We start from the raw sequence: 10,588 nt of genomic DNA on the forward strand, positions 1-10,588 counted from the left end.
GGCACCACTCGCACTGAGGCAGTGCGAAGTGGACTTGTACTGAAGCAGTACATGGCGGCAGTGCCCCGTTACACTGATGGCAATGACACCCATGAAGATAGAGATTTTGGCTTAGAAGACAAGCTTCTAGCCTGTGGAGTTTACTGTTTTTTTAGAAGATCCAGAGCTCTACCAAATAATGCACTCTTTGGTGGAAGCTCGAATGCTGGCGTTGATGACCCCATTTCGATTACGATTGCTATGAGAAGGACACGAGAAAAGCAACAATAATTAATGATAGAGACGCGTCTACACACAAATGTAGCTCTCATAATGCAACATGATTAGTAGTAGAAAAGGCCATTAATTATAAGCTGAGTTGTATTTACAGGAAGAAAATCGTTTAATGTGGTCAATTAGAACAACTTGGTCAAAACGTCAACTTTTCTATGATCAATCTCAGTGTCTAATTGGATATAAAACACACTGCTTGTGGTATAATGCAAATTTGATATTTAGTTCAAAAGTCATGCTGGTCGAGGCGCTTCGAGTGAAAAGACCGCTTTCCGTTATGACGTTCAACCTGCTAGCCCCATGCTACTTCCAGCATGGTGGTCGCCTTGAGAGCGACGATCCAGCCTCGTTTCTTTCTCGTTCCCAGGCTTCCATCTGCGCTATCAAACGCGAGCAGTGCGACATCATATGTCTGCAAGAATTTTGGTTTGAGAGCGAGTACCAGCACGCTTTTCGCCACGCGTTCCAGCCTACTCATCTCGTTCACACAGCCAAGCGGCCAGGTGATAAGGAGGATGGACTCGCCATTTTCGTGGACAAGCGCAAGCTGGAGGTTCACAGCGTGGAGAACGTGGACCTCATAGAAGAGGCCGGCGATCGCGTGGCGTTGCTATTGCATGTAGCCACGAAGTGGAATTCTGAAACAACGCCACTTGCTCAGCGCTCGTTTCTGGTCGTCAACTCTCACTTAACGTTTCCTCATAGTGACATGTACACGAGCCTACGGTTAAATCAGATTAATCGCGTGCTCTCAGCAGTGCGTAAGTTCGTGGCACGTCGTGAACTGCGCAACGTCCCTGTATTACTTTGCGGAGATTTTAATGACTACAATGACCCCGTGTACAGACTTGTTACGAAACACGGATTCGCAAGTATTTTCGCCTACTTGCATGGGCGAGAGGCGCAAATAACTCACTGCAATCACAATAACATGGAGGTTAGTGTCGACTTTATATTCGGTGCAAGGTTGAATAATGCCCAAGACGATACTTTCGTGAAGGAGAAGCCTTCTCTGCAGCTACATCCCGTTGATTGCCACCTCGTACCACGTCAATTACCGGATGTCGCGCGCTTAAAACGTCCGCAATTCGGACACGACTGGTGTAAAGTGCAGTCGCCCATGCTGCTGCAAGATGTGGACTCACTTATTGATTATTGGCGATTGGTGTCGGACCATCGTCCACTAGTTGCCAAATTTAACATTCTGGATGACAGATAAACGAGAACTTGATTTTTTTTATCGAGTGCATTAGAGATCTTGGCCATTTCTTGGTCGTAAGCAGAGTGTGTATTAATAAATTAAGGTCAAGATATTTTATCCAGCTTTAGACTACGTAAATTGTAAGCCCCTGCCAGATTTAGATCACTTCGCTCTGCGCTTGCGCTTGATAAGTTTTGTATATGATGCTAACATGATATAGCCTGGCTAACGATAATCTAATTTTTTGTTGCTGTTTTCATCAGCAAATTCCGTGCAGAAAGGCAAGCAACCTGAGTGCAGTGTCAAAAAATTTGAGCGTGTGTCTGAGTTTTGTATTGCTAGGAAAGGGGGATGAAAATTTGACCAATTAAATTGCGTCGCACGTTTACGTCTTACATTCTCGACCGACTTCTTCAGTAGCTTTGCCTTCATGGATAACGGTATCCTTTGCAAAGTCTGAGCACTCTTAATTTACGTCTGTATTCACTTAATCATACATATTTCTACTCGCCAGGAAAGGGCTATGTCGGACGTCAACACGCCTTCGCGGCCCTTGCCTCTGATGCTTCCAGGTTCGACACGCCCCAACTATCGCGGCAAATGCCTTTACAAGACTGGCAAATGTCTAAACGAGCGCGCGCTCAAAACATCCGGAGCAGCTCACAACCTCTGTGACGAGCACCGCAACCGACAAAATCAGCACCAGCGCAAACTCGACGCCAAGAACCGATTGCACAAAAGAGAGCGTAGAAAGGTTGATGTTGCGTCAAACGGCGATAGAGTTGTTCCGTATCCTGCTTGGACCAAACGCCAGAAAACACCGGCTCCAGTCGACGCTATAGATGGAGTGGAGTCAATAGACGGTACTGCTCCATCTTCACGATTAACCGATACTACCACTAAAGCAGCGGAAGCAATATCTTCAAACTTTGGATTACCAGCTTTACTGGTGGGTGCAATTAATAAGGACGTCACGTTTATGCTGAACAGCCCACAACCCACGCAGGTGTCAAAACAACATGAAATGGAAGATTTTGACGGCATCGTCGTTCCGCTACCACCCTATCTTGAAGGGCAAGAACGAATTAATTTTCGCACTCGAATCTACCAGAGGGTCTTTGATTTAATCTCGGAAGAATGCCTACATCGTTATGGTGCAAATGGCCCATTAAATTCTATATCTTCTGATGCTACAGAGGTGAAATCTTTCGCTGCAACAAAGGTCAAGACGAAATTTACAATGAGCAATAAAGAAAACGTTGGCAGCAAGTCATCAGATCTCTAGCAAACTTCAGATTTTGGTACTGAAAGCTCTAGAACTATCACCACAAATTAGGCTAATTAATGAGTCCATTATGCAATGTCTTATCTTTGAGCACTAAACGCAAAAATTTAAAACGTACTTGTAATTTTATAGATATCTTCAATACACAACCTGGAATTTTTTTATAAAGAGACGAATGCCCTCGTAAAACTTAAATCTCGACCTCACGCTTACTTTCTCGCACCTGACTGTCATTGAGACTATCAATGCTACTGAAAGAATACTTCTCATCGTTGAAGGACATTTCGCTGCCGCAATCGCTCTCGTCACGAGAGAGAGATTGTTCGGCATACTCGGAGTCAGTGATGGAGTCGGCAATTGATGATCGACCATTTTGGTCCACTAGTCGCTGCGGAGGTCGGCTTATACCCTGAACTGAATGAAATGAGTACTTACCGCTGTCCAAATCACTGATGGTATCGCTAAAACTAACACCACTCGGCCCATCGAGGGAAACGCGATCAGGTTCATCATACTGCATCTCCTCCTTCATTCGCAAATACTCGCCAAAGACATTTGGTTTAGATGAGCAGCGAGAGGACACGTCTTGTTGCACATATTCGTTTACATTGGAAAAATCACCATAACCTCCAAGAGCGGCGCTTCCTAAGACCCTGCAACTTCCACTTTTGTGCGACCCGCATACACTTCCACCAAGTACAGCCGGTGACTGTGCTGATTCGGCCAAAATACCGTCGAAGCTGCGGGATGACACTTTCGTGGATACGTGCGACGAAGAATCCGTCGGCTCTGGACGCGATCCCTTGCTGTGGCCACTGAAGCCCAGACTCACGCTGGAGGCTGCGTAACTAACTTTACTGGTGTCTAAAATGTTGTTGTACGGGCCAGAAAAGCCACTATCTCTCTTTGACAAGCCTCGCATACGTTTGTCTGAAACATCATAGTTCCCACGAGCGTTGGCAGTGTCTAAAACGTTTTTCTCACGACGCTGTCGTAATTTGCATCGTCGAAAACAGATGATAGAAATAATTACTACTATAATAAGCACAAGACCGAGACCGATGGCTCCGTACGTAACAAGTTCAGGGCTCAGGCCACCCACGCTGATTGAGCTTGATGTCTCCGCGCTTATGACCGGAGATAAGGGAATGGAAGATGTGGGATCGTTCACGCCGGCCGAGGATGACGAGGTGGTCGACGTCTCGCTGCTGTTAAGACTGAATGTTTGGACGCTCCATGAGTCGGCTGTTGCATATACGCATAGCTTTATAAGATATCGAGTACTGGAGAATGTGACGGTCGGACGTACAGCAGTCATAGCGAACGCCTGTAAAGGGACAAGTATTAGTCGAGTTGTCCTTCTCCCAGCACGTATGGGTGCTATCGAGCGTGTATATGCAGGGTGGGCAAGTGCCTGTTTTGGTATCGCACGTGGCACTGCCGTCCTTGAGACAGGAAACGATAGAGCTACAAAATTTGCTAGTATCCGAGGCCATCACTAATCGCGCCAAACTAACGAATGCGTGAGCTCGCAGCAGCGCTCGTCGTCTGCCCTTCATGACTGTTAATGTTTCTTTTTTATTAGACCAGAGACGGAGCCAGCACAAAGCCCTTGTCGAAGTGGCAGAGACCGCACACTGCATGGCAATCTGACCAGCATTTTGTCACCATATGTTTACGTTTCTGGTTCGTGGCCAACTTATAAATCAAAAAGCGAGGTTAATGAAAAGATATTTTTCGTAAGTTGCTCCTTCTAAAGTCTTATGCACCTACACTTTAATAGTTAATAAAGAGGCACGTTGGTATGCTTGCGATGTTACCTTATCATTTATGGCCACAACTGCAGTATAGGTTGCACTTTTGTATTTTAGTTACGTGATCTCCCATTGCCACATCATTCTGGCATAAACTGCTCTGTGTAGGATGGTTTATTCCTGGATGCGCCCTTGATGCTACGCTAATTGCTAGAGCGATTTTTACTGTACTTGCGGGTTTAACGATTGCGGGCCGAGCCGTTGGTTTAATTGCTGCAGAAATTGGCACGATGCGAGCCCAGACGAAGACCATGCATTAAATGGGCGCGTGTCTCGATTAGGAGCCAAGCTTTAATTGAAGCAATAAGAGAAAAATATACTGAGGAATAATATGCAAAAATGTACAAAATTGGCTTTGCGCTTTACGTTTTTGCATTGTAGTGGAAGCCTAAAGTATATTACGAAAATTATTCAATTTCAAATGGTTCTGTAATGAGGCTACACATCCGTTAGAGAACCGTTTTGTTGTAGTACATTTATTTACCTCATGGGTAATATACCCGTTTATCCTATTCTAAATTAGTTAATTACTCAAATCCACAACTGTGGTCGCCGCCAGATTTAAATCTGGCGGCCGAAATCTATTTTTTAAATTAGCTAGGGTAAGGTTTTAGTTTAAATAATTAAATAAATACCCCTTCTAATCTTAAAGCGTTAAGTGCCTTCCTAAGGCTTGCGCATTGATCTGTAAGAGATAGAAGCCTTCCTAATGTATATACTCTTGGGATTAGTTGCCACTTGGCACTACAAACCCCTGAATCTCTTGAACTAGGATTCATTAAGCTTTAACAGCTGGTACGACTCCCTGAGTTGTTAAACCCATTAGTTCTATAGAGCTAAGATACATTCTGAGTCTAAAAGTCTACTTCTGACTTTAGGAGCGAGGTATCTCCGCTACACCTGGTAGCACTCGTAGTCAATCTACGCTTGAGTCTTTATAAGACTAAGCCTTCACTGAAATGGAAGAGTTTCCAGAACTTTCAGAGGGGCACCGCGCAGCTTATGACAAGCTCAAAGCTTTGTTTGGGCTTGAACATGTAGAGCTCATTATATCCCAGGGACCAGAGGTCCTGCATGCAAGGCTTGAAGCCTTCATGCGATATGAATCCACCCTGATCGGCCAGGTACAAGATCACCTTGCGGCATCTTTGCAAACACGGTACATCTCTGTACCTGATTCTGAGCCGAAAGCTCGCTCTCCAGTTGTCAATGTAAAGACATTTGAGGGAAAAGAAGTAAAAAACTTCCATTTTGAATTAAGCAGATGGAGATGTCCATTGACTCCGTCTTGTTCTTAAGAAAGCGACAAAAGATAGCTATCGTCATTTCCAAACTCGGAGGTAGAGCCATAGAGTAGGCACTATCAGGCAGTACGCCCATAAATGACGCTGTTCCCTCATGGGACTCGCTGAAACAGCAAATGAACAGCATGTTTGCACCGCCTGATCAGGCTTTTCGCTTGCGATCACGGCTCCTAACGACTCAACAGGGTAAAAGAACCCTAGGGGACTATGTCCAGGAGTTGAGAACTCTCATTGCATCTATGCATCAAGACCCGGTGCAAGAAGCAATTGTAGTAACCGTCTTTATGGGGGGTCTCAATGAGGGCGTTGCCCGGACGGAATTATTCCAATCTCATCCTGGTACTTTCGAAGAGGCAGTTGCCATAGCGCTACGCGCCGAGTTCAACTTTAAGTCTGCTCGCGTTAGCACGCCTGTTTACCGAACAAGCTCTTCGAGCACATGGGTTCCGCCTAATAGAGCGGAACCCTTGAATCGAAGCCTCGTTGAGGAAGAAGAAGGGGCTTTTCAAGCTTTGGAACAGCATAAGAACATCCGTAGATGTTATATGTGCGGAAGCACAAAACACTTACGTCCGACCTGCCCTCTTCAAAATTCGCGTAAAGCTCGAAAGAGCTCCAACTCCGGCCTATACCAGAGATCTGGTACGGTGCGGGAAAACGTCGATACCCAGTAAGTGCGGGGCGCCCTACTGGGGGATAGACTTTGAAGAATTAGTGAATAAAAAATTCGAAGTTCAACCTACGCTCTGTTGAACCTCCAGGAGGTGAGAGTAAAAAGGACCTAGCCCCAATTAGCTCGGGCTGTAATGGCACGGGGCGTGAGTACAAGTCTGGCTTGTTAGTCGCTTAAGCGACTGTGAAGCTTTGACATAATCAATTTCAATTGACTCAGAAGCGTCTTTCAATTATGCTTGACGTCTTTCCCTTGAAGGATATCACCAATACATTGAGGCGCTTAAAGCGCATGAAAGTGATACAATCACTGTTCGCTTAGCGACTGGGACTCGTATCACTGTTCTTAAGATTTCCATTGAGCTTAGGCATAAAGTTTCTGGACTTTGACAGTATTTGGAACACTGTTTCGTCCTTAATTTGGATTCAAGATATGATCTCATCCTTGATATGGCCTGTCTTGAACGCCATGAGCCATTGAACGATTGGAGGTCTAAGACCTGATGTGCCACGCGCAATGTTCCTAGCAAAGTGTGGAGAGTCATGAACCCACCTTTGCTAGGCAACAAAAGCGCTATTGGCGTGAATCATTGAATGAGTCTGTCAGTGTTTTAGACACTGGCATGTCTGAGTTAATAAACTCTAATGTTAAAAACATTAATTCTGAGCGAGCCCGACTCAGCAGAAATGAATGGAACGGCACGTACTCCGTCGAGTGAGACTCGTTGTAATAACGATTTTCTGAATGCTAAAAGCATTGTTGGCCTAAGGCCGAGTCATCAAGAGTGTAATATCCCTGAGATATGTGGACTGGCACGTCTAAGTCCACCGAGTGTGGTCGGCCGAGGTGCCATATTACTGAGTGTCTGTAGTGACACTGCTTGTGGTTCGCCAGGACCTCAAGGGTGCAATATCCCTGAGAAACGTGGAATGGCGCGTCTAAGTCCACCGAGTGTGGTTGGCCGAGGTGGCACCATACTGAGTGTCAATAGTGACACTTTTGACGGTTTGCCAAGGCATTTTGGGTCAAACCCTTCTAATGCACGTGAAGCGACACGTAAACGTTTGCTGGATAAGGAAGTTGAGTAACCTGACTCCTTGTCGGATATTAAATTAGACACCATGTCTAGTATAGAAACAAAACAGGCTGGAACATTTTGGGTTGTGAATGTCCCGGCCTCTAAGAGGCGTACTGTCTCTACTCCAACACAGGGGAAACGCGAAGCGTTTTATACCTTCACAAAGTGATACGAGTGAGCAATTACACACGTTTGCAAATGGTGTAACCGGTAACATTGAGGGAGAAATTAGCCTTGCGGCAATCCTTTGGTTACATGCTCTTTTAGAGCTAGACGAAATGTCTATTGATGAGTGCGGACGAGCCTTAAAGGCTGGCAACGTATCTGAGATGGTGGTCATTCGACCAACGATTGAGTTAAACTCATCGTCACTTCTGGCCAAAGCTGTCCTGGATGACGCAACAGCTGCACTTAGTGCGCGGAGTGGGTCGTCGATTCTTAAAGATCCAACGGATCCCTTTTAATCCTTGATTAAGAAATTCCAAGATGTGTATGAACCATCGACCATCTGCTTTACCCCCGGATAGAGGTGTCCGTCATGAAATTGACTTGGTTCCGGGAACCAAGTACTGTGTCACAAGACAATGGCATTTACGAAGGGAGCAGTGAGACGTCATGACGATTTCCTCCGTGCTAAGCACGAGGCTGGAATGGTACGAGAGAGCAAATCTCCTCATTCGACACCGACATTTTGTGTCATAAAGCCAAATGGTAATTGGCGCGTTGTACATGTTTACAATAAGCTCAACGCTGTCACTTTACCAGCACAAACCCCTACTCCTAGAAAGGATGTTCTTCAGAACAATATGGTGGGATGTACAATGTACAGTGCACTTGACTTAGCCGATGATTATTACGAACACCTCATGCGAGCTAGCGATCTCCCGCTTACCGCGGTTTGCCCCCCCAAGCCGTATGCTATGGGAGTGGTTGGTTATGCCACAAGGGCTTTCGAGCGCCCCGGCAACATTTAATCGTCTAGTGACACAACTGTTCCGCCCTCATCGAGGTTATGCACAGACTTATTTCGATGACATTTTTGTCCATAGTCGTGCGGAGCAAGGTCGGTCGGATATGAAAAACCGTTAAGACCATTTGCGAGCAGTGCTCGAGTGTATGCGCACAAATAAATGTTATGCCAATGCATCGAAATGGTTTTTTGGCGCAGAAGAAATTCCTTTCTTAGGGTGCTTCATTGGGAAGCGAGGCCTTAGAGCGGATCCCGTTAAGGTAAAAGCCATAGTAGATTGGCCAGTTCTTAAAATCAAAAAGGATTTGCGTAAGTGGTTGGGTTTCGCCAATTATACACACAAATATAGCGAAAATTACGCCGATATGGCTAGGCCATTATCTAATCTCCTTAAAAAGGATTATAATGGTGGTGGACAAGCACAGCGCATAATGTTTTCAAGCATGTAAGGATAGTCTTATCCATGCCCCGATTCTGACACTGCCGAATCCAAATTGGCCTTTCATTGTCGTCTGTGACGCATCGGATTTTGCCATTGGCAGTGCACTGTTACAAAGAGATGCTGATGGGCGGAACCTGTTATTGCATTTGAATCTAGACAGCTAAAAGCTGCAGAAAAGAACTACCCAGTTCATGACAAAGAGTTACTTGTTATGAAGTATCTCATTATATTCAGAGTGTATCTGCTCGTCTCTAAGCCTTTTGTGATATATACAGATCACGCGTCGTTACGCACTTCGTCTAAGTCGCCCCATCGCTCAAAGAGAATGACCCGATGGCTATCATTTTTCGCCGAATACAACTTCGAGGTGTAGTATAAGCCTGGCAAGCATTTGGCCGATGCGTTACCTCTAACTGTAAATGTGATGACATTTGAGGGAAAAGAGGGAGAAAATCTCCCTTTTTGGATTAAGCAGATGGAAATATCCATTGATTCCGCCTTGTTCTTAACAGAACGGCAAAAGGTGGCTATGGTCATTTCCGAACTTGGAGGTAGAGCCATGGAGTGGGCACTATCGTGCAGCACGTCCATAAACGACGCTTCTCCCTCAAAGGATTCGCTGAAACAGCAAATGAACAGCATGTTTGCACCGCCTGATCAGGCTTTTCGCATGCGAGCACGTCTCCTAGCGACTCAACAGGGTAAAAGAACCCTAGGGGACTATGTCCAGGAGTTGAGAACTCTCATTGCATCTATGCATCAAGATCCGGTGCAAGAAGCAATTGTAGTAACCGTCTTTATGGGGGTCTCAATGAGGGCGTTGCCCGGACGGAATTATTCCGATCTCATCCAGGTACTTTCGAAGAGGCAGTCGCCATAGCGCTCCGCGCCGAGTTCAACTTTAAGTCTGCTCGCGTTAGCACGCCTGTTTACCGAACAAGCTCTTCGAGCACATGGGTTCCGCCTAATAGAGCGGAACCCTTGAATCGAAGCCTCGTTGAGGAAGAAGAAGGGGCTTTTCAAGCTTTGGAACAGCATAAGAACATCCGTAGATGTTATATGTGCGGAAGCACAAAACACTTACGTCCGACCTGCCCTCTTCAAAATTCGCGTAAAGCTCGAAAGAGCTCCAACTCCGGCCTATACCAGAGATCTGGTACGGTGCGGAAAACGTTAATACCCAGTAGGTGCGGGGCGCCCTACTGGGGAATAGACTTAAAAGAATTAGTGAATAATAAAGTTGAAGTTCTAGTCGCTCAAGCGACTGTAAAGGGCTTTGATAAGCCGTGGTCAATTTTAATTGACTCTGAAGCGTCTTGCAATTATGCTCGACGCATTTCCCTTGAAGGAAATCAACAATACGTTAAGGCGCTTAAAGCATAACAGCGGTACAATCACTGTTCGCTTAGCGACTGGGACTCGTGTCACAATTCCTAAAGTTCCATTGAGCTTAGGTATAAAGTTTCTGGACTTTGACAGTATGGAACCCTGTCACGCCCCTATTTGGATTTGAGATATGATCTCATCCTTGGTATGGCCTGGTCAGAA

At 45.6% G+C, this 10,588-nt stretch overlaps 3 protein-coding genes across 3 annotated transcripts; 2 read left to right on the forward strand and 1 right to left on the reverse strand.

Annotated features, from left to right (window-relative positions):
• Nucleotides 1–508: 508 nt before the first annotated feature.
• CCR75_006814 (uncharacterized protein) lies at nucleotides 509–1,492 on the forward strand (the record flags this gene model as incomplete). The annotated part of the gene is made up of 1 exon (XM_067964881.1): nucleotides 509–1,492. The coding sequence occupies one exon, from the start codon at nucleotides 509–511 to the stop codon at nucleotides 1,490–1,492; it is 984 nt and encodes a 327-aa protein (XP_067815826.1).
• A 360-nt stretch (nucleotides 1,493–1,852) lies between these two features.
• CCR75_006812 (uncharacterized protein) lies at nucleotides 1,853–4,318 on the reverse strand (the record flags this gene model as incomplete). The annotated part of the gene is given in 2 exon segments (XM_067964879.1): nucleotides 1,853–4,004; nucleotides 4,018–4,318. 2 exon segments carry the CDS (start codon nucleotides 4,316–4,318, stop codon nucleotides 2,950–2,952), a joined length of 1,356 nt encoding a protein of 451 aa, XP_067815827.1. The 3' UTR covers nucleotides 1,853–2,949.
• Nucleotides 1,998–2,759, forward strand: CCR75_006813 (uncharacterized protein; the record flags this gene model as incomplete). The annotated part of the gene is made up of 1 exon (XM_067964880.1): nucleotides 1,998–2,759. The coding sequence occupies one exon, from the start codon at nucleotides 1,998–2,000 to the stop codon at nucleotides 2,757–2,759; it is 762 nt and encodes a 253-aa protein (XP_067815801.1).
• Nucleotides 4,319–10,588: the final 6,270 nt, after the last annotated feature.

This window comes from Bremia lactucae, linkage group LG16 (assembly GCF_004359215.1).
Source record: "Bremia lactucae strain SF5 linkage group LG16, whole genome shotgun sequence".
NCBI classification, from domain to species: domain Eukaryota; phylum Oomycota; class Peronosporomycetes; order Peronosporales; family Peronosporaceae; genus Bremia; species Bremia lactucae.